The 26,600-nt window shown below is 45.8% G+C and overlaps 1 protein-coding gene across 1 annotated transcript in view; it reads right to left on the bottom strand.

Moving 5' to 3' along the window:
• Positions 1-26,600, bottom strand: part of gtdc1 (glycosyltransferase-like domain containing 1) — a 157,574-nt gene that overhangs the window by 111,736 nt on the left and 19,238 nt on the right. The window contains exons 2-3 of the mRNA XM_041807427.1: positions 16,799-16,989; positions 8,617-8,784 (exon numbers count right to left, since the gene is read on the bottom strand). Of these exons, the coding sequence (XP_041663361.1) occupies positions 8,617-8,784; positions 16,799-16,989 (359 nt within the window). The remainder of the gene's footprint in view (positions 1-8,616; positions 8,785-16,798; positions 16,990-26,600) is intronic.

Here is a 26,600-nt window from a genome sequence, read left to right as displayed (position 1 = left end):
CAACGGCACCAACCCTGACAAGCACCAACCCCAACGGCACCAACCCCAACGTGCACCAACCCCGACAGCACCAACCCCAACGTGCACCAACCCCGACAGCACCAACCCCAACGTGCACCAACCCTGACGTGCACCAACCCCGACATGGACCAACCCTGACGGCACCAACCCCGACATGCGCCAACCCCAATGGCACCCGCACCAACCCCCCCGTGCACCACCCCCAACGGCACCCACCCCAACGCGCACCAACCCCCACGTGCACCAACCCCAACGTGCACCAACCCCAACGGCACCAACCCCAACGCCCACCAACCAGCGTGCACCAACCCCTACGTGCCCCAACCCAGACGGCACCAAACCCTAAGTGCTCCAACCGCGACGGCACCAACCCCGACGGCACCCACCCCAACGTGCACCAACCCCAACGGCACCAACCTTACCGTGCACCAACCCCAACGTGCACCAACCCCAACGTTCACCAACCCCAACGGCACCAACCCCAACGTGCACCAACCCCAACGTGCACCAACCCCGACGGCACCAACCCTAACGTGCACCAACCCTGACGGCACCAACCCCGACATGCGCCAACCCCAACGACACCAACCCCAACGACACCAACCCCAACGACACCAACCCCAATGGCACCAACCCCAACGGCACCAACCCCAACGGCACCAACAAGCGCACCAACCCCAACGGCACCAACCCCAATGGCACCAACCCCAACGGCACCAACCCCAACGGCACCAACCCCAACGTGCACCAACCCCAATGGCACCAACCCCAACGGCACCAACCCTGACAAGCACCAACCCCAACGGCACCAACCCCAACGTGCACCAACCCCGACAGCACCAACCCCAACGTGCACCAACCCTGACGTGGACCAACCCTGACGGCACCAACCCCGACATGCGCCAACCCCAATGGCACCAACCCCAACGTGCACCAACCCAGACGGCACCAACCCCAACGTGCACCAACCCCAACGGCACCAACCCCAACGCGCACCAACCCCAACGTGCACCAACCCCAACGGCACCAACCCCCACGCGCACCAACCCCAACGTGCACCAACCCCAACGTGCACCAACCCAGACGGCACCAAACCCTAAGTGCTCCAACCGCGACGGCACCAACCCCGACGGCCCCACCCCAACGTGCACCAACCCCAACGGCACCAACCTTACCGTGCACCAACCCCAACGTGCACCAACCCCAACGTTCACCAACCCCATAGTGCACCAACCCCCACGCGCACCAACCCTAACGTGCACCAACCCTGACGGCACCAACCCCGACATGCGCCAACCCCAATGGCACCAACCCCAACGTGCACCAACCCAGACGGCACCAACCCCAAAATGCTCCAACCATGACGGCACCAACCCCAACGTGCACCAACCCCAACGGCACCAACCCCAACGACACCAACCCCAATGGCACCAACCCCAACGTGCACCAACCCTGACAAGCACCAACCCCAACGGCACCAACCCCAACGTGCACCAACCCCAACGACACCAACCCCAACGACACCAACCCCAATGGCACCAACCCCAACGGCACCAACCCCAACGGCACCAACAAGCGCACCAACCCCAACGGCACCAACCCCAACGGCACCAAACCCAACGGCACCAACAAGCGCACCAACCCCAACGGCACCAACCCCAACGGCACCAACAAGCGCACCAACCCCAATGGCACCAACCCCAACGGCACCAACAAGCGCACCAACCCCAACGGCACCAACCCCAACGGCACCAACCCCAACGTGCACCAACCCCAACGTGCACCAACCCCAACGGCACCAACCCCAACACGCACCAACCCCAACGTGCACCAACCCCAACGTGCACCAACCCAGACGGCACCAAACCCTAAGTGCTCCAACCGCGACGGCACCAACCCCAACGTGCACCAACCCCAACGGCACCAACCTTACCGTGCACCAACCCCAACGTGCACCAACCCCAACGTGCACCAACCCAGACGGCACCAACCCCAAAATGCTCCAACCACGACGGCGACAACCCCGACGGCACCAACCCCAACGTGCACCAACCCCAACCGCACCAACCCTAACGTGCACCAACCCCAACGTGCACCAACCCCAACGTGCACCAACCCCAATGTGCACCAACCCCGACGGCACCTCTAAGACCGGTAACAAGTAAAACTAGAACTTTCAAATAGGACAGCTACAAACGTTGGTAATGCTCAGATCTCGCTGTATTAATTTCCTCAGTCACTACCGTCGCGTTCTCACTCAGTGCTGTCTGTAAAAGACATGAGATGATAGCTGTTTCAATCAGCCATGGCATGCTCCAGGCCAACATGCACCACCCCTGACGTGCACCAACCCCGACGTACACCAACCCCAATGTGCACCAACCCCAACAGCACCAAACCCCAACGTGCAACAACCCCAACGGCACCAACCCCAAAGTGCACCAACCCCAATGGCACCAAACCCCAACGTGCAACAACCCCAACGGCACCAACCCCAAAGTGCACCAACCCCAATGGCACCAACCCCAACGTGCACCAACCCTGACGTGCACCAACCCCAATGTGCACCAACCCCAACAGCACCAAACCCCAACGTGCAACAACCCCAACGGCACCAACCCCAAAGTGCACCAACCCCAATGGCACCAACCCCAACGTGCACCAACCCCAACGGCACCAGCCCCAACGGCACCAACCCCAACGTGCACCAACCCCAATGGCACCAACCCCAATGTGCACCAACCCTGACAAGCACCAACCCCAACGGCACCAACCCCAACGTGCACCAACCCCAATGGCACCAACCCCAACGTGCACCAACCCTGACGTGCACCAACCCCGACATGCACCAACCCTGACGGCACCAACCCCGACATGCGCCAACCCCAATGGCACCAACCCCAACGTGCACCAACCCAGACGGCACCAACCCCAACGTGCACCAACCCCAACGGCACCCACCCCAACGCGCACCAACCCCAACGTGCACCAACCCCAACGTGCACCAACCCAGACGGCACCAACCCCAACGTGCACCAACCCCAACGGCACCAACCCCAACGTGCACCAACCCCAACATGCACCAACCCAGACGGCACCAAACCCTAAGTGCTCCAACCGCGACGGCACCAACCCCGACGGCACCAACCCCAACGGCACCAACCCCAACGTGCACCAACCCCAACGGCACCAACCTTACCGTGCACCAACCCCAACGTACACCAACCCCAACGTGCACCAACCCCAACGTTTACCAACCCCAATGGCACCAACCCCAACGTGCACCAACCCCGACAGCACCTCTAAGACCGGTAACAAGTAAAACTAGAACTTTCAAATAGGACAGCTACAAACGTTGGTAATGCTCAGATCTCGCTGTATTAATTTCCTCAGTCACTACCGTCGCGCTCTCACTCAGTGCTGTCTGTAAAAGACATGAGATGATAGCTGTTTCAATCAGCCATGGCATGCTCCAGGCCAACATGCACCACCCCTGACGTGCACCAACCCCGACGTACACCAACCCCAAACATGCACCAACCCTGACGTGCACCAACCCCAATGTGCACCAACCCCAACAGCACCAAACCCCAACGTGCAACAACCCCAACGGCACCAACCCCAAAGTGCACCAACCCCAATGGCACCAACCCCAACGTGCACCAACCCCAACGGCACCAGCCCCAACGGCACCAACCCCAACGTGCACCAACCCCAATGGCACCAACCCCAACGTGCACCAACCCCGACGGCACCAACCCCAACGTGCACCAACCCCAACGTGCACCAACTCCGGCAGCACCAACCCCAACGTGCACCAACCCTAACGTGCACCAACCCCGACATGCACCAACCCTGACGGCACCAACCCCGACATGCGCCAACCCCAATGGCACCAACCCCAACGTGCACCAACCCAGACGGCACCAACCCCAATGTGCACCAACCCCAACGGGACCAACCCCAACGCGCACCAACCCCAACGTGCACCAACCCCAACGTGCACCAACCCAGACGGCACCAACCCCAACGTGCACCAACCCCAACGGCACCAACCCCAACGCACACCAACCCCAACGTGCACCAACCCCAACATGCACCAACCCAGACGGCACCAAACCCTAAGTGCTCCAACCGCGACGGCACCAACCCCAACGGCACCAACCCCAACGTGCACCAACCCCAACGGCACCAACCTTACCGTGCACCAACCCCAACGTGCACCAACCCCAACGTTTATCAACCCCAATGGCACCAACCCCAACCTTCACCAACCCCGACGGCACCAACCCTAACGTGCACCAACCCTGACGTGCACCAACCCCGACATGCACCAACCCTGACGGCACCAACCCCGACATGCGCCAACCCCAATGGCACCAACCCCAACGTGCACCAACCCAGACGGCACCAACCCAGACGGCACCAACCCCAAAATGCTCCAACCACGACGGCACCAACCCCAACGTGCACCAACCCCAACGTGCACCAACCCCAACGGCACCAACCCCAACGCGCACCAACCCCAACGGCACCAACCCCAACGTGCACCAACAACAACGTGCACCAACCCAGACGGCACCAACCCCAAAATGCTCCAACCACGACGGCGACAACCCCGACGGCACCAACCCCAACGTGCACCAACCCCAACCGCACCAACCCTAACGTGCACCAACCCCAACGTGCACCAACCCCAATGTGCACCAACCCCGACGGCACCTCTAAGACCGGTAACAAGTAAAAATAGAACTTTCAAATAGGACAGCTACAAACGTTGGTAATGCTCAGAACTCGCTGTATTAATTTCCTCAGTCACTATCGTCGCGCTCTCACTCAGTGCTGTCTGTAAAAGACATGAGATGATAGCTGTTTCAATCAGCCATGGCATGCTCCAGGCCAACATGCACCACCCCTGACATGCACCAACCCCGACGTACACCAACCCCAACGCGCACCAACCCCAACGTGCACCAACCCCAACATGCACCAACCCAGACGGCACCAAACCCTAAGTGCTCCAACCGCGACGGCACCAACCCCGACGGCACCAACCCCAACGGCACCAACCCCAACGTGCACCAACCCCAACGGCACCAACCTTACCGTGCACCAACCCCAACGTGCACCAACCCCAACGTTTACCAACCCCAATGGCACCAACCCCAACGTGCACCAACCCCGACGGCACCAACCCTAACGTGCACCAACCCTGACGTGCACCAACCCCGATATGCACCAACCCTGACGGCACCAACCCCGACATGCGCCAACCCCAATGGCACCAACCCCAACGTGCACCAACCCAGACGGCACCAACCCAGACGGCACCAACCCCAAAATGCTCCAACCACGACGGCACCAACCCCAACGTGCACCAACCCCAACGGCACCAACCCCAACGCGCACCAACCCCAACGGCACCAACCCCAACGTGCACCAACAACAACGTGCACCAACCCAGACGGCACCAACCCCAAAATGCTCCAACCACGACGGCGACAACCCCGACGGCACCAACCCCAACGTGCACCAACCCCAACCGCACCAACCCTAACGTGCACCAACCCCAACGTGCACCAACCCCAACGTGCACCAACCCCAATGTGCACCAACCCCGACGGCACCTCTAAGACCGGTAACAAGTAAAAATAGAACTTTCAAATAGGACAGCTACAAACGTTGGTAATGCTCAGAACTCGCTGTATTAATTTCCTCAGTCACTACCGTCGCGCTCTCACTCAGTGCTGTCTGTAAAAGACATGAGATGATAGCTGTTTCAATCAGCCATGGCATGCTCCAGGCCAACATGCACCACCCCTGACGTGCACCAACCCCGACGTACACCAACCCCAATGTGCACCAACCCCAACAGCACCAAACCCCAACGTGCAACAACCCCAACGGCACCAACCCCAAAGTGCACCAACCCCAATGGCACCAACCCCAACGTGCACCAACCCCAACGGCACCAACCCCAACGTGCACCAACCCCAACGGCACCTCTAAGACCTATAACAAGTAAAACTAGAACTTTCAAATAGGACAGCTACAAACGTTGGTAATGCTCAGAACTCGCTGCATTAATTTCCTCAGTCACTACCGTCGCGCTCTCACTCAGTGCTGTCTGTAAAAGACATGAGATGATAGCTGTTTCAATCAGCCATGGCATGCTCCAGGCCAATGTGCACCAGGCCGACATGCAGCACCCCTGATGTGCACCAACCCTGACGTGCACCAACCCCAACGGCACCAACCCCGACATGCACCAACCCCAACGGCACCAACCCCAACGGCACCAACCCCAACGGCACAAACCCCAATGTGCACCAACCCCAACGGCACCAAACCCCAACGTGCACCAACCCCAACGGCACCAACCCCAACGTGCACCAACCCCAACGGCACCAAACCTAACAGCACCAACCCCAACGTGCACCAACCCCAACAGCCCCCACCACTTGACGGCACCAACCCCAACGTGCATCAACCCCAACGGCACCAACCCCAACTGCACCAACCCCGACAGCACCAACCCCAGCGTGCACCAACCTCAACGGCACCAACCCCAACGGCACCAACCCCAACGGCACCAAACCCCAACGTGCACCAACCCCAACGGCACCAACCCCAACGTGCACCAACCTCAACGGCACCAACCCCAACGGCACCAAACCCCAACGTGCACCAACCCCAACGGCACCAACCCCAACGTGCACCAACCTCAACGGCACCAACCCCAACGGCACCAACCCTGACGTGCACCAACCCCGACGTGCACCAACCCCAACGGCACCAACCCCGACGGCACCAACCCCGACATGCACCAACCCCAACGGCACCAACCCCAACGGCACCAACCCTGACGTGCACCAACCCCGACGTGCACCAACCCCAAACATGCACCAACCCTGACGTGCACCAACCCCAATGTGCACCAACCTCAACGGCACCAACCCCAACGTGCACCAACCCCGACAGCACCAACCCCAACGTGCACCAACCCCAACGGCACCAACCTTAACGTGCACCAACCCCAACGTGCACCAACCCCAACGGCCCCCATCGCTTGACGGCACCAACCCCAACGTGCACCAACCCCAACGGCACCAACCCCAACGGCACCAACCCCAACGTGCACCAACCCCAACAGCACCAACCCCAACGGCACCAACCCCAAACGTGCACCAGCCGCGACATGCACCAACCCTTACGTGCACCAACCCCTACGGCACCAACCCTACCGTGCACCAACCCCGATGTGCACCAACCCCGACGTGCACCAGCCGCAATGTGCACCAACCCCGGCGGCACCAACCCTGACGTGCACCAAGCCCGACGTGCACCAACCCCGACGTGCACCAACCCCGATGTACACAAACCCCAATCCCGGTGTGCCCAAAGGTGCGAGGGCCGGTCAGTGCTGCTTGCAGCAGTAGTTTAAGTTTGAACTGCTGAACTAATTATCCTAATGTAAAGGGTTCATTATGACTGAATATATCAGATTATTTTGACGTCTTCATGATGGTGTCCGATTATTTCTGGTTTAGATGTTAACGTGTTTTAAAGAGCTGACGCGTGTCAGAGTGCAAACCTAATTACCATATTCTAATGTGATGTCTGTGTTTATCTCTGAATTTGGATGATTTCATGAGGAGAAGCTTTATAAAAGGAGACATCTGCAGTAATTTGACAGTGATTTATGATAATTTTTTATCTTTAGCTCTGTTGGTGTCACATTAAGGCTTCACGCTCCATCACACCTCTACATGATGGTTTAACGAGGTCAGACAACAAGCAGAAGCATGCTAGATTCAATTAACCCTATTATGAGGACTTTGAGTGTTAATACTGAATTAATGACCACACTCTGGTCCACAGACCGTCTGTGAGTAGAACTAAACCTCAGGAGGTTTTTATTTTTAGCTCTGACAGAGACGGATGAGTCCTAATGTTAGTGACTTCTAGGATATTTATTCGTTTAAATAACATTTAGAAATATTCCTCATTCTGCTGATGTCACAAGAATCTGATGTGATTTATATTTCATAAATAAAAAGTTTAATTTTCAGGATAAAGAGCTGCTGACTGATGGTAGCTTATCATACATACTAGTGGTATAAAGAACAAACTGATATAGATCAGTTAACAGATCTTAAGGTCAAAGGTCTGAGTGCATCGGTCTGTGGAGCCCTGGATCAGTAAAGATGAAGCATGAATCAGTCTTTGGACTGGTTTTAACCTTAGAGATGCTGCTTGTTTTCGTAGCCCACCATGCTCTGGTTCAGCCTCTTTAGTCTTGTGCGATCTTTGACCTTTAAACAGGAGTTCTGTTCGACACAGCTGCTTGCTAGGTAGCTGGATGTGTTTCACCGGTCATCACTGAAACTTCTTTCAGGTACAGTTCTGCACCTCAGAAATCAGGTCATGTGGACGAATCAGACGAGTCAGACCGGACCAAATCGTTGAATGAATGAATGGTCAGTAAATTGAGAATCAAATGGACTTGAGAGGGACAGATTCACACTCCTAAAACATACCATCCCCCACCCTAACAACCACATAAATAAATAAATAAAGTCTTTAGTGGCTCACCATGAGAGGACCTGGTTGTATCCATACTGGAAGTCTCTGTCCTGGTCTTTACGGACCGGGTAGACCAACTGGTTCTCGTGGAAGTACAGGACCTTCTTTAGACGGGACAGATCTGGTCTGAGAGCCACCAGCTCACAGAGGTTAAGGACTGAGCTGCTGAAGAGAACTCTGGAGAGGAAGAACAACACAAACAGGATTCTTATATAAACTAGAGAGGGGATGGTTTCAGGACTCAGGTACTCACAGAGATACCTCCAACACAGAGAGGCCCTGCTGTTTCCTGCTCTGCTTATCAGCCCTTTAAACCCTAGCTCTGAATGAAGAACCCAGACATGACAACCATACTGAGACCTGGGTATAATCAGGGATGCACGATAGCGGTATCAACAGATAGGAACATTTCATTTCTTCATGTTTGTCTCTAAACCTGCCAGCTGTATACATCAGCTGTATGAGCAAATAAAGTAGTTTCAGACTGGACCAACAGACCTTTATCAGCTGAAGACTTTATCTTAACTCATCATCAATCCTGACACTTTAACGTCAGTTTGGACAGAAGTTTTAGGTCTGAACTACAGCCAAATGTCAGTGTTGGCTAAAAGGTATTTCTAAATATTGTCAATGGAAAGGTTGATTCACTCATCTATGTCTCAGGACAGATATGTCTGAGGGCAAGGTATCCAGAAAAGGTCTCTGAGTCATTAACACCAGATTAACTATAACATCCAACTAATACCTACGTCTCTGAGTCATTAACACCAGATTAACTATTAACATCCAACTAATACCTACGTCTGAGTCATTAACACCAGATTAACTATAACATCCAACTAATACCTACGTCTCTGAGTCATTAACACCAGATTAACTATTAACATCCAACTAATACCTACGTCTGAGTCATTAACACCAGATTAACTATTAACATCCAACTAATACCTACGTCTGAGTCATTAACACCAGATTAACTATTAACATCCAACTAATACCTACGTCTGAGTCATTAACACCAGATTAACTATTAACATCCAACTAATACCTACGTCTGAGTCATTAACACCAGATTAACTATTAACATCCAACTAATACCTACGTCTCTGAGTCATTAACACCAGATTAACTATTAACATCCAACTAATACCTACGTCTCTGAGTCATTAACACCAGATTAACTATTAACATCCAACTAATACCTACGTCTGAGTCATTAACACCAGATTAACTATTAACATCCAACTAATACCTACGTCTCTGAGTCATTAACACCAGATTAACTATTAACATCCAACTAATACCTACGTCTGAGTCATTAACACCAGATTAACTATTAACATCCAACTAATACCTACGTCTGAGTCATTAACACCAGATTAACTATTAACATCCAACTAATACCTACGTCTGAGTCATTAACACCAGATTAACTATTAACATCCAACTAATACCTACGTCTGAGTCATTAACACCAGATTAACTATAACATCCAACTAATACCTACGTCTCTGAGTCATTAACACCAGATTAACTATAACATCCAACTAATACCTACGTCTCTGAGTCATTAACACCAGATTAACTATTAACATCCAACTAATACCTACGTCTGAGTCATTAACACCAGATTAACTATAACATCCAACTAATACCTACGTCTCTGAGTCATTAACACCAGATTAACTATAACATCCAACTAATACCTACGTCTCTGAGTCATTAACACCAGATTAACTATAACATCCAACTAATACCTACGTCTGAGTCATTAACACCAGATTAACTATTAACATCCAACTAATACCTACGTCTGAGTCATTAACACCAGATTAACTATTAACATCCAACTAATACCTACGTCTGAGTCATTAACACCAGATTAACTATTAACATCCAACTAATACCTACGTCTGAGTCATTAACACCAGATTAACTATAACATCCAACTAATACCTACGTCTGAGTCATTAACACCAGATTAACTATAACATCCAACTAATACCTACGTCTGAGTCATTAACACCAGATTAACTATTAACATCCAACTAATACCTACGTCTGAGTCATTAACACCAGATTAACTATTAACATCCAACTAATACCTACGTCTGAGTCATTAACACCAGATTAACTATTAACATCCAACTAATACCTACGTCTGAGTCATTAACACCAGATTAACTATTAACATCCAACTAATACCTACGTCTGAGTCATTAACACCAGATTAACTATTAACATCCAACTAATACCTACGTCTGAGTCATTAACACCAGATTAACTATTAACATCCAACTAATACCTACGTCTGAGTCATTAACACCAGATTAACTATTAACATCCAACTAATACCTACGTCTGAGTCATTAACACCAGATTAACTATTAACATCCAACTCATACCTACGTCTGAGTCATTAACACCAGATTAACTATTAACATCCAACTAATACCTACGTCTGAGTCATTAACACCAGATTAACTATTAACATCCAACTAATACCTACGTCTCTGAGTCATTAACACCAGATTAACTATAACATCCAACTAATACCTACGTCTCTGAGTCATTAACACCAGATTAACTATAACATCCAACTAATACCTACGTCTCTGAGTCATTAACACCAGATTAACTATAACATCCAACTAATACCTACGTCTCTGAGTCATTAACACCAGATTAACTATAACATCCAACTAATACCTACGTCTCTGAGTCATTAACACCAGATTAACTATTAACATCCAACTAATACCTACGTCTGAGTCATTAACACCAGATTAACTATTAACATCCAACTAATACCTACGTCTCTGAGTCATTAACACCAGATTAACTATAACATCCAACTAATACCTACGTCTGAGTCATTAACACCAGATTAACTATAACATCCAACTAATACCTACGTCTGAGTCATTAACACCAGATTAACTATTAACATCCAACTAATACCTACGTCTGAGTCATTAACACCAGATTAACTATTAACATCCAACTAATACCTACTGAGTCATTAACACCAGATTAACTATTAACATCCAACTAATACCTACGTCTGAGTCATTAACACCAGATTAACTATTAACATCCAACTAATACCTACGTCTGAGTCATTAACACCAGATTAACTATTAACATCCAACTAATACCTACGTCTGAGTCATTAACACCAGATTAACTATTAACATCCAACTAATACCTACGTCTGAGTCATTAACACCAGATTAACTATTAACATCCAACTAATACCTACGTCTGAGTCATTAACACCAGATTAACTATTAACATCCAACTAATACCTACGTCTGAGTCATTAACACCAGATTAACTATTAACATCCAACTAATACCTACGTCTGAGTCATTAACACCAGATTAACTATTAACATCCAACTAATACCTACGTCTGAGTCATTAACACCAGATTAACTATTAACATCCAACTAATACCTACGTCTGAGTCATTAACACCAGATTAACTATTAACATCCAACTAATACCTACGTCTGAGTCATTAACACCAGATTAACTATTAACATCCAACTAATACCTACGTCTGAGTCATTAACACCAGATTAACTATAACATCCAACTAATACCTACGTCTCTGAGTCATTAACACCAGATTAACTATAACATCCAACTAATACCTACGTCTCTGAGTCATTAACACCAGATTAACTATAACATCCAACTAATACCTACGTCTCTGAGTCATTAACACCAGATTAACTATAACATCCAACTAATACCTACGTCTGAGTCATTAACACCAGATTAACTATTAACATCCAACTAATACCTACGTCTGAGTCATTAACACCAGATTAACTATTAACATCCAACTAATACCTACGTCTCTGAGTCATTAACACCAGATTAACTATAACATCCAACTAATACCTACGTCTCTGAGTCATTAACACCAGATTAACTATAACATCCAACTAATACCTACGTCTGAGTCATTAACACCAGATTAACTATAACATCCAACTAATACCTACGTCTGAGTCATTAACACCAGATTAACTATTAACATCCAACTAATACCTACGTCTGAGTCATTAACACCAGATTAACTATTAACATCCAACTAATACCTACGTCTGAGTCATTAACACCAGATTAACTATAACATCCAACTAATACCTACGTCTGAGTCATTAACACCAGATTAACTATTAACATCCAACTAATACCTACGTCTGAGTCATTAACACCAGATTAACTATTAACATCCAACTAATACCTACGTCTGAGTCATTAACACCAGATTAACTATAACATCCAACTAATACCTACGTCTGAGTCATTAACACCAGATTAACTATTAACATCCAACTAATACCTACGTCTCTGAGTCATTAACACCAGATTAACTATAACATCCAACTAATACCTACGTCTCTGAGTCATTAACACCAGATTAACTATAACATCCAACTAATACCTACGTCTCTGAGTCATTAACACCAGATTAACTATAACATCCAACTAATACCTACGTCTGAGTCATTAACACCAGATTAACTATTAACATCCAACTAATACCTACGTCTGAGTCATTAACACCAGATTAACTATAACATCCAACTAATACCTACGTCTCTGAGTCATTAACACCAGATTAACTATAACATCCAACTAATACCTACGTCTCTGAGTCATTAACACCAGATTAACTATTAACATCCAACTAATACCTACGTCTGAGTCATTAACACCAGATTAACTATAACATCCAACTAATACCTACGTCTCTGAGTCATTAACACCAGATTAACTATTAACATCCAACTAATACCTACGTCTCTGAGTCATTAACACCAGATTAACTATTAACATCCAACTAATACCTACGTCTCTGAGTCATTAACACCAGATTAACTATTAACATCCAACTAATACCTACGTCTGAGTCATTAACACCAGATTAACTATTAACATCCAACTAATACCTACGTCTCTGAGTCATTAACACCAGATTAACTATTAACATCCAAATAATACCTACGTCTGAGTCATTAACACCAGATTAACTATTAACATCCAACTAATACCTACGTCTCTGAGTCATTAACACCAGATTAACTATAACATCCAACTAATACCTACGTCTGAGTCATTAACACCAGATTAACTATTAACATCCAACTAATACCTACGTCTGAGTCATTAACACCAGATTAACTATTAACATCCAACTAATACCTACGTCTCTGAGTCATTAACACCAGATTAACTATAACATCCAACTAATACCTACGTCTGAGTCATTAACACCAGATTAACTATTAACATCCAACTAATACCTACGTCTGAGTCATTAACACCAGATTAACTATTAACATCCAACTAATACCTACGTCTGAGTCATTAACACCAGATTAACTATTAACATCCAACTAATACCTACGTCTGAGTCATTAACACCAGATTAACTATTAACATCCAACTAATACCTACGTCTGAGTCATTAACACCAGATTAACTATTAACATCCAACTAATACCTACATCTCTGAGTCATTAACACCAGATTAACTATTAACATCCAACTAATACCTACGTCTGAGTCATTAACACCAGATTAACTATTAACATCCAACTAATACCTACGTCTGAGTCATTAACACCAGATTAACTATTAACATCCAACTAATACCTACGTCTGAGTCATTAACACCAGATTAACTATTAACATCCAACTAATACCTACGTCTGAGTCATTAACACCAGATTAACTATAACATCCAACTAATACCTACGTCTCTGAGTCATTAACACCAGATTAACTATTAACATCCAACTAATACCTACGTCTGAGTCATTAACACCAGATTAACTATTAACATCCAACTAATACCTACGTCTGAGTCATTAACACCAGATTAACTATTAACATCCAACTAATACCTACGTCTCTGAGTCATTAACACCAGATTAACTATAACATCCAACTAATACCTACGTCTGAGTCATTAACACCAGATTAACTATTAACATCCAACTAATACCTACGTCTCTGAGTCATTAACACCAGATTAACTATAACATCCAACTAATACCTACGTCTGAGTCATTAACACCAGATTAACTATTAACATCCAACTAATACCTACGTCTGAGTCATTAACACCAGATTAACTATAACATCCAACTAATACCTACGTCTCTGAGTCATTAACACCAGATTAACTATTAACATCCAACTAATACCTACGTCTCTGAGTCATTAACACCAGATTAACTATTAACATCCAACTAATACCTACGTCTCTGAGTCATTAACACCAGATTAACTATAACATCCAACTAATACCTACGCCTCTGAGTCATTAACACCAGATTAACTATTAACATCCAACTAATACCTACGCCTCTGAGTCATTAACACCAGATTAACTATTAACATCCAACTAATACCTCTCTGAGTCATTAACACCAGATTAACTATTAACATCCAAATAATACCTACGTCTGAGTCATTAACACCAGATTAACTATTAACATCCAACTAATACCTACGCCTCTGAGTCATTAAAACCAGATTAACTATTAACATCCAAATAATACCTACGTCTGAGTCATTAACACCAGATTAACTATTAACATCCAACTAATACCTACGTCTGAGTCATTAACACCAGATTAACTATAACATCCAACTAATACCTACGCCTGAGTCATTAACACCAGATTAACTATTAACATCCAACTAATACCTACGCCTGAGTCATTAACACCAGATTAACTATTAACATCCAACTAATACCTACGTCTCTGAGTCATTAACACCAGATTAACTATAACATCCAACTAATACCTACGTCTGAGTCATTAACACCAGATTAACTATTAACATCCAACTAATACCTACGTCTGAGTCATTAACACCAGATTAACTATTAACATCCAACTAATACCTACGTCTGAGTCATTAACACCAGATTAACTATTAACATCCAACTAATACCTACGTCTGAGTCATTAACACCAGATTAACTATTAACATCCAACTAATACCTACGTCTGAGTCATTAACACCAGATTAACTATAACATCCAACTAATACCTACGTCTCTGAGTCATTAACACCAGATTAACTATTAACATCCAACTAATACCTACGTCTCTGAGTCATTAACACCAGATTAACTATTAACATCCAACTAATACCTACGTCTCTGAGTCATTAACACCAGATTAACTATTAACATCCAACTAATACCTACGTCTGAGTCATTAACACCAGATTAACTATTAACATCCAACTAATACCTACGTCTCTGAGTCATTAACACCAGATTAACTATTAACATCCAACTAATACCTACGTCTGAGTCATTAACACCAGATTAACTATTAACATCCAACTAATACCTACGTCTGAGTCATTAACACCAGATTAACTATAACATCCAACTAATACCTACGTCTGAGTCATTAACACCAGATTAACTATTAACATCCAACTAATACCTACGTCTGAGTCATTAACACCAGATTAACTATTAACATCCAACTAATACCTACGTCTCTGAGTCATTAACACCAGATTAACTATAACATCCAACTAATACCTACGTCTGAGTCATTAACACCAGATTAACTATTAACATCCAACTAATACCTACGTCTGAGTCATTAACACCAGATTAACTATTAACATCCAACTAATACCTACGTCTGAGTCATTAACACCAGATTAACTATTAACATCCAACTAATACCTACGTCTGAGTCATTAACACCAGATTAACTATTAACATCCAACTAATACCTACGTCTGAGTCATTAACACCAGATTAACTATTAACATCCAACTAATACCTACGTCTGAGTCATTAACACCAGATTAACTATTAACATCCAACTAATACCTACGTCTGAGTCATTAACACCAGATTAACTATAACATCCAACTAATACCTACGTCTCTGAGTCATTAACACCAGATTAACTATTAACATCCAACTAATACCTACGTCTGAGTCATTAACACCAGATTAACTATAACATCCAACTAATACCTACGTCTGAGTCATTAACACCAGATTAACTATTTACATTCAGTTTGTAGTAAAACATGGCAATCAATAAACAGTCCTATCATATTGATGATACCTGTATGACATCACCTGTATGACATCACCTGTATGACATCACTCGTGCTCTCACCTGTAGGAGTGACATGCTGGGATGTTCTGGCTGAAGTACAGTGCCGCCGTTCTCGCCCTCCAGTGCCATTTCTTGGCGGGCAGCGTGAAGGCGGCAACATTGGAGAGGCTGACCTTCAGCAGATCGATCAGCTGTTTGTGAGAGCCACCATAAAACGGCTCCACCAGCAGGACGCTGGGAGAATCACAACCCTGAAGTCAAGAGGAAGAGGGATTCATTTATCAGAATCTGATATTTGATAATGTTAGAGGAGGTAGGTCAGAGTAAACTGTTTCCTGACTTCAACATAAATAAAGCATGACTGTTAAACATGTTGACCTCCTGTCTCCTTTATAATCATTATTCTATGACCCATCATTATCACAGCAAACACTGTCAGGTGTGTTCTTTATTAAATGACATTTTTTTAGGTTTTAGAGCAACATATGCTCCCATCCAGACAACGTCTCTGTCAGGGAAGGCCGTGACTCTGTCAACAAGACCATGCTAAACCACATACCACATCCATCACAACAGCATGGCCTCACATTCCTCTCCCAAAACTATTTACATTTACATTTTACAGTTCAGTGTTAAGATCTCCAGTTGGTCTAATTTATACAAAAAAATTCTGGAATCCATCAGTTGAAATCCCTCGGCGGAGTTCGTTCAAATGCGAAATGTGTGCTTTTCCAAAAACACCAAAATTTGACGAAAAAAGGTTTGTAGTTCGGTTCCATAATGTAATTTTCTGTTCACCTCACATGATAAACATGTGTACCAATTCTGGTGCATGTAGGTGTTACCCACACCCCATCGCACTTTTGGCCCCGCCCAGTGACGACTGCTTGATGGATTTGCACAGGTCCACCAGAATAGGAAAATTTCACTCTGGGACAGTTTTGGGTGAAGGTTTGGTGAGTTTTTGAGCATGTTAGCGATTGTTTGGACAGAACGGCTACAGTTTTCCATAGGGTCCTCGCCGTCCGAGGTCGGTGCTCGGGCCCTAAATATATTCGGTTCCTTAATGGAACCTTGTATCTTAAGTACTGAGGGCGTTGGTCAAACAGTCAGGTATCTGAAGACATCACCTCTGACCGTATACTCTTGAGCCTGTCTGTGTCAGTATTTACATGTGAACTGTTGGTTCCCAACCTCTGGCCCTGGACCCATGTGAGGGTCATAGTAAAAGTGAGGAGGTCAGCAGATATGAGGTTGTTTTCTTCAAGCCTCAGTGTGAACGTTCAGAGATGATGGCGGTGTAGAAATGATGTTTTATAAGAGCAGTCCTCAGTTATGGTGGTTATTCAGTGTGTGAGTGCATGCATGCACCAGTGTGTGGTAGTGACTCTGAATGAAACAGAAAGTGAAGTTTACAGCAGACCACAGCTGTAATAATGATGATAATAATAATATGTTTGTGTTGCAACACAATGAGGGAGAGCTCAGTCCATTACTCTGCAGCAGGAAGCTCCCAGTGATTCCAGTGTGTCCATTTATCGGCCACAATGGGAGGGGAGCAGCACTCAGCGGGCCACAGACCGCTCATCAGCAGTATCTGCTCCCATCAGCTGCAGGAAATGAGCTCACAGCGAACACGGCGAGAGCAGCGCGGGGTCAATGTGTCACCATCTGATTGGAGACGGAAACATAATGTGCTCATTGTGCTCCAAACGTCCAATCTATTCCTGAATGCTGAGGCCTAAATACTCTGAATATGGAAATGTGGACGTGTGCGATGGCGTGATTAACGGCCCCGCCGTGACATTCAGACAACTTTGAACTCAGGAGTCAGGATCAGGACTCTCTCTGGACCACAGCAGACCGGGTCCACCTTCAGGTGCTCTCACCTGGACCGGTTCAAGAGCCCAGAGCACCTGAGCGCCACGGAGGACAGCATAAACCATCTCTGAGATCATCAGAGGGCCCTGAACCACAGTTTGGACACGCCCAGTGTATTAGGATAGAAACCTGTCCAGAGTTAGTCCTGCTGTCTGTGGTAGGGTTAAAGTTAAAAAATGATGAATACAAATAAAAGTAGCAGCCTGAATGGAGCTCATGGTCCCCTCTGATCTGTCTAAGGTCTGATTTCTAAATCATCCTGCTCCTGACGCCCTCAAGCACCTACACTGCTATAGTTAGTCAGCTCTATGGCCGTAGAGTAGCTCTGTGGGGATGAACCGTCACCGTCTCTTCTCTGCTGCACCCCAAAATTCTCAACAATGATTGGCTGTTAGCTTTGTCAGACATTAACGTAGGGCTGCAGTTTAGGCTGGTTTGTGTTGTATTTCAACTACATTCATTTAACAAGAATATATTTTGGTTACATGTTGGTTTTAGAGATGTAACAAATATCGTGCTACAGGATTTTGTTCTGAGCTACAAGATTGTCGACCTCTGTAGCACCAGAGCTATGGGCAAAAAAAGTTAACGTACATGCAGATATATATGCCTGATTCCATGTCTGTCATCAGACAAATCCATCCTGCAAAGCTCCGGTCTACACAGGGCCACCCAGCTTCAGCATGATTTGCCAGAGTCACAGTAGGGGGCGCTGTTACATTGTGAGCTGGCTGCCAGTGCAGCCATCAGCTGGAATGTTTAGTCAGAAACAGACGTTATTAAAACGAGAGTGAGGAGCCGCACTGACAGCTTTAAGGACATAACCATGTTTTTATTAGGGATGCACCGATCCACCGTTTCTGGTCCCGATACCTGGGCTTTGGGTATGGACCGATACCGATACTGATCTGATTCCAGTGTTAAAAGAATAGCCTGCATGCCCTACTGTAGATAGACTAGTAATTGTTTTGGGTAAAAGGCAAAAAATGAGTATGTGTAGATAACTGAAGTGGATATCTATTTAAACTATAAAGTGTTTGATGTTTACCAGCAGGTTGGTAAAAACAACACTTCAGAACTTACAGAAATTATGATTGAACTGTAACCTTTTAATCCCTGTAGACTGGTAATGCAGCATAAACAAAGAAACAGAACTGTGCTTGTACCCACATACTGCAAACAAAGTGGGAAAATAGAGCAACCAACCTTGTAAAAAGGCTTAAAGCTGGTTGTCTAGATTGGCACCATGGATCGGCCCCTTCCCACCAATACCAGATCCAGCTTTGAGGGTCTGGATCGGGCCAATACCCAATACCAGGGTCGGTATCGGTGCATCCCTAGTTTTTATGTTTGACCCTGAATAGTGCGAAGCAGGATTAAACAAAGAGACAGGATAAATCCAGCATGTTCACACCTCTGCAGGAGGACACACATGTATGAGTCATCTTCAGCCATTTCTCCTGATCAGGAAAAACAACTTTTCTATCCAGATAAATAAGAGTCAATCTCTCTGACACCTTCATGACCCAGTTTAGTGGAGAACCAGTCCTTTAAAGACCATGAAGATATGCTGGTATGATAACCACAACGGTCTCAGGGCCATGAAACCAGGACGGGGATTTACTGTGGAGTTAAAACTCCTTATAGAGCTCTCATTGATCAGACTGTAAAATCTGAGCTATAGAAGGCTACAGACAGGTGGGCACATTGAAACAGCTCCACTCAGCAGCTTCTGTTATCGTTTTGAATGAGAGCCCCCTACTGGTGGGAGTTTGAAGTCAGAACCAGGAAAGAGAGGAATCAGGACAGAAAAGGGCAGGAAAGCCAGCGATGAAGAGGTAAAAACATGAATATGTTTGAGCAGATGTAAAGTAGACATAGAAGATAATAAAGTCTGCAGAGACATGAAGGCTATTAGAGCTGATGGAGCTGTAGAAATGAGTCACATCTAAAATAATGAAACCATGACACACGCTAATAACAGCACAAGAAGACAGAGAAGTGAAACTCAGCACTGAAACATGAGGTGGAATCAAAAACGCCTCAGCGTTCAGCGTGTCTGACGGGAAGTCTGTCAGTACATCACTGATGGAGATGAAACCAACCATTCCACCTTAAACAGTCTCAGAGTTCCTGTGAAAACCACGCCGGGGGATTCCACACACTCATCTCACCGAAACACCTTCCTGCCCACTGAAGCTACGAGGAGCAGCAGCACACCAAGGGTTAATGTCAACCATTTCCCCGAGGGGAGGGAGAGCCCCGTGAACGGGCAGCGAGGGGTTAATACGGCTAAACTGATGAGTCAGTGGATCTCCTACAAACCCACAATCAAGTCTATGAAACATCCCTTTAATGAGTCCAAACAACTGCAGAACAAACAGGCATCCCATCAGCCTCCACTGCCCTGTCTACGCTTCAGGTTCATGACAAGAGACGGAGATGGTGCAGAACCGGGACAGGTGTCACAGCTACAGTTGTCAGAGGGACGGGTGTCAGAGAGACAGGTGTCAGAGAGACAGATGTCAGAGAGACAGGTGTCAGAGAGACAGATGTCAGAGGGACGGGTGTCAGAGGGACGGGTGTCAAAGAGACGGGTGTCAGAGGGACGGGTGTCAGAGAGACGGGTGTCAGAGAGACGGGTGTCAGAGGGACGGGTGTCAGAGGGACGGGTGTCAGAGAGACAGGTGTCAGAGGGATGGGTGTCAGAGGGACGGGTGTCAGAGAGACGGGTGTCAGAGAGACGTGTGTTAGAGAGACAGATGTCAGAGGGACGGGTGTCAGAGGGACGGGTGTCAGAGAGATGGGTGTCAGAGCGACAGGTGTCAGAGTGTCAGTTGTCAGAGCGTTGGGTTTCAGAGGGACGGGTGTCAAAGAGACGGGTGTCAGAGGGACGGGTGTCAGAGAGACGGGTGTCAGAGGGATGGGTGTCAGAGGGATGGGTGTCAGAGTGACAGTTCTCTAAACCATGGCTTACAAAAACACAGAATCCTCATCTTTTAATTGATTTAATTTCTGATGCTTGATAGAATCACAAAGTTCTGTAATAATTCAAAACTTCTGCTTTTTTTACAGATGGAAGTTTTTGTCTAGATCAGGGGTCTTCCAAACTGTTCAGCCTGACCCCACAGACCCCCCCCCATAAGCAGTTAAAGAGTGCCATGGTGCATCATGCACACATCCACATTTGAGCACAAACCTCTATAACTATGGCTGTGTTCAGAATGTAACTCCTCTGTGGCTATTTAATGTAATAATGAATAAATGCAGCATTTCAGATTGTTTTAAATTCTCATTGTCTTTTTGGGAAAGCATCTGGAGATCTCCTACAGGGTCCAGGGACCAACCCCACTTTAAGAACCACTGGTCTATGTTTGATCATTATGAAAACATCAAATCATTGATATTTTATTGATCAATTTACTAAAAAATCTGTTATTTGAAACAACGATATCTCATCAGACAGGAATAAAGCATCCAAAGATCCCCTCACTCCTCTCCAGCCTCCGTCCTCTATACTGTCACTGTTAAGTTAGACAGCAGTCTGAATATTGGCTGGAATTTCATTATTAGAACAGGTGAGGATATTGTTGATATTTTTACCTAAAGCATGATTTAACGCTAGTATATCATGACAACCCCATAACAATATAAAATAACTGATAACGATAGGGATGGTGCAATCCTTTCACCACATATTAGGATTTAATACAAATTATACTTGGGTTGAGCTGTTGTATTTTTCGACAAATTCAAGAAATAAAAAATTCCATAAATGAGACTATGTCTACAGAAACAAATGAAATTATTTCAGAATCAGTGAATCCATAGTAGCATGAATCTGAATATGAGGGTGAAACAAGCTTTAGTCTATAAAGGAGGAGGCTGGGGTGGAGGAGGTGGAGCTGTTGTCTATAAAGGAGGAGGCTGGGGTGGAGGAGGTGGAGCTTTAGTCTATAAAGGAGGAGGCTGGGGTGGAGGAGGTAAAGCTTTAGTCTATAAAGAAGGAGGCTGGGGTGGAGGAGGTGGAGCTTTAGTCTATAAAGGAGGAGGCTGGGGTGGAGGAGGTGGAGCTTTAGTCTATAAAGGAGGAGGCTGGGGTGGAGGAGGTGGAGCTTTAGTCTATAAAGGAGGAGGCTGGGGTGGAGGAGGTGAAGCTTTAGTCTATAAAAGAGGAGGCTGGGGTGGAGGAGGTGGAGCTTTAGTCTATAAAGGAGGAGGCTGGGGTGGAGGAGGTGGAGCTTTAGTGTAAAAAGGAGGAGGCTGGGGTGGAGGAGGTGAAGCTTTAGTCTATAAAGGAGGAGGCTGGGGTGGAGGAGGTGGAGCTTTAGTGTAAAAAGGAGGAGGCTGGGGTGGAGGAGGTGAAGCTTTAGTCTATAAAGGAGGAGGCTGGGGTGGAGGAGGTGAAGCTTTAGTCTATAAAGGAGGAGGCTGGGGTGGAGGAGGTGGAGCTTTAGTCTATAAAGGAGGAGGCTCGGGTGGAGGAGGTGAAGCTTTAGTCTATAAAGGAGGAGGCTGGGGTGGAGGAGGTGGAGCTTTAGTCTATAAAGGAGGAGGCTGGGGTGGAGGAGGTGGAGCTTTAGTCTATAAAGGAGGAGGCTGGGGTGGAGGAGGTGGAGCTTTAGTCTAAAAAGGAGGAGGCTGGGGTGGAGGAGGTGAAGCTTTAGTCTATAAAGGAGGAGGCTGGGGTGGAGGAGGTGGAGCTTTAGTCTATAAAGGAGGAGGCTGGGGTAGATTGTAAATGTGATGTCTCTTGCTTTGTTTAAGGTTGTCATCACTCATTTTGTATTTTTGTAAACCATTATAGAAAATTGACACTTGAATGTTTGCATAATGTGCATTAATTCTCTGCTGCAAAAAAGATGTATTAAACTGGTATTTCAACACATTTCAAATTAAAGAAATATTGAACTTCTGTGATTTGTAAATTGCAGCAGGTCATACCGTGATTTAATCTTATTTGTGATTAATTTCCCAGCCCTGGAAAATAACAGCCAAACTAACATTCACTGTGACACATTTCAAAAATACGAAGTGGGTGGTCATGAAAGAAAAATCAGCTCATCAAAACATTTAACCAGTAAGAGAAAATCATTCAGATTTATTTCAATTACCTTAAGCTTTTACTAAAGATCTGATACATAATAACAGTGCTTACTGACTGCTCCATTTCCTAGACAGTTGTGAGTGAAATGTTAAAGAGAAAAGATTATCTAAACATAATTTTATTCTAAACTCAAATAAAAACATCAGACATGTTGTCTTTGTGCTGTTTTCATTATTTTCAGAATCATCACAGTTTGTTTTTAAGCACATTTTATAAACCATCCTAACTTTTTAGGAAACAGAGTTCTGTTTGATGAGAATGAAACCTCCTGACTGAGAAGGCTGGGATTCTGTGGTTCCGCTGAACGAGCTTCATACTCTACAGTTTCACTTTAGAACCTCACTCTGGTTCTCACTATGGCACAGCACAAAACTCACTTGGTTATTACTGCAGGGACCTCACTGAGACTCTGGTCCTGCTAAAACCACAGCATGTTCTGGTCTGTGAATATTCTGTGGACTGGTTCTCTTGTGTATTTCTGTGTATTCAGGCTGTGGTCTCATGATGACAGGTCCAGGTAACGGTCTTTGGTCAGACCAGGTTCAGGAGTGCTGTTCATCTGTGTTAACACTAGTACAGAGGGACCTTTCTCACTGGGATGCCTCCAAAAGGCTTTAAATGCCACCGAGAATTCCCGGAGCTAAAGGTCCGTCAAAAGCCAAGTGTCAAGACATCTGAATTTCATCACCTAAAACTCTGACTAAAAATATTCAACAGATGTTAATTCATGACTAAAACTAGACTGAGACTAACAAAAATAGATCTGTGATGACTAAAACTAGACTGAGACTAACAAAAATAGATCTGTGATGACTAAAACTAGACTGAGACTAACAAAAATAGATCTGTGACGACTAAAACTAGACTGAGACTAACAAAAATAGATCTGTGATGACTAAAACTAGACTGAGACTAACAAAAATAGATCTGTGATGACTAAAACTAGACTGAGACTAACAAAAATAGATCTGTGACGACTAAAACTAGACTGAGACTAACAAAAATAGATCTGTGATGACTAAAACTAAACTGAGACTAACAAAAGTAGATCTGTGATGACTAAAACTAGACTGAGACTAACAAAAATAGATCTGTGATGACTAAAACTACAACAGCGACACAGAAAATTACAGTAATTTATCCTAAGTTTAATAAGCAATTTCTAGCCATGATGTCAAATCAATGCAGATTCTTTATGAATAAATAGTTTCTCTGTAGACTACATTTATCAAAAACTAGACCAACACTAGCCCAGACTGTTAATAAACTAGCCCGACAATAGCCCAGACTGTTAAAAAACTACACCTACTCTGGCCCAGACTGTTACAAAACTGGCCCCACACTAGCCCAGACTGGTACTAAACTAGACCTGCACTAGCCCAGACTGGTACTTAACCAGACCGACAATAGCCCAGACTGGTACAAAACTACACCTACACTAGCCCAGACTGGTACTAAACTAGACCTACACTAGCCCGGACTGGTACTTAACTACACCTACAATAGCCCAAACTGTTACTAAACAACACCTACACTAGCCCAGACTGGTGCTTAACTACACCTACAATAGCCCAAACTGTTACTAAACAACACCTACACAAGCCCAGACTGGTACTAAACTACACCTACACTAGCCCAGACTAGTACTTAACTACATCTACAATAGCCCAGACTGGTACTAAACTACACCTACAATAGCCCAAACTGTTACTAAACAACACCTACACTAGCCCAGACTGGTAGTAAACTACACCTACACTAGCCCAGACTGGTAGTAAACTACACCTACACTAGCCCAGACTGGTACTGAACTACACCTACACTAGCCCTAACTGTTACTAAACTAGCCCGACACTAGCCCAGACTGTTACTAAATTACACCTACACTAGCCCAGACTGGTACTTAACTACACCTACAATAGCCCAGACTGGTACTAAATTACACCTACACTAGCCCAGACTGGTACTTAACTACACCTACAATAGCCCAGACTGGTACTAAATTACACCTACACTAGCACAGACTGGTACTAAACTACACCCACACCAGCCAAGACTGGTACTAAACTACATCTACACTAGCCCAGACTGGTACTAAATTACACCTACACTAGCCCAGACTGGTACTAAATTACACCTACACTAGCCCAGACTGGTACTTAACTACACCTACAATAGCCCAGACTGGTACTAAATTACACCTACACTAGCACAGACTGGTACTAAACTACACCCACACCAGCCAAGACTGGTACTAAACTACATCTACACTAGCCCAGACTGGTACTAAATTACACCTACACTAGCCCAGACTGTTACTAAACTACACCTACACTAGCACAGACTGGTACTACACTACATCTACACTAGCCCAGACTGGTACTAAATTACACCTACACTAGCCCAGACTGGTACTAAATTACACCTACACTAGCCCAGACTGGTACTAAATTACACCTACACTAGCCCAGACTGGTACTAAACTACACCTACACTAGCCCAGACTGGTACTAAATTACACCTACACTAGCCCAGACTGGTACTAAATTACACCTACACTAGCACAGACTGGTACTAAACTACACCTACACTAGCCCAGACTGGGACTAAATTACATCTACACTAGCCCAGACTGGTACTAAATTACACCTACACTAGCCCAGACTGGTACTAAATTACACCTACACTAGCACAGACTGGTACTAAACTACACCTACAATAGCCCAGACTGGTACTAAATTACACCTACACTAGCACAGACTGGTACTAAACTACACCCACACCAGCCAAGACTGGTACTAAACTACATCTACACTAGCCCAGACTGGTACTAAATTACACCTACACTAGCCCAGACTGTTACTAAACTACACC

This window comes from Cheilinus undulatus, linkage group 15, assembly GCF_018320785.1.
Source record: "Cheilinus undulatus linkage group 15, ASM1832078v1, whole genome shotgun sequence".
Taxonomy (NCBI): Eukaryota; Metazoa; Chordata; class Actinopteri; order Labriformes; family Labridae; genus Cheilinus; species Cheilinus undulatus.
This window is presented reverse-complemented; position numbering and strand designations above follow the sequence as displayed.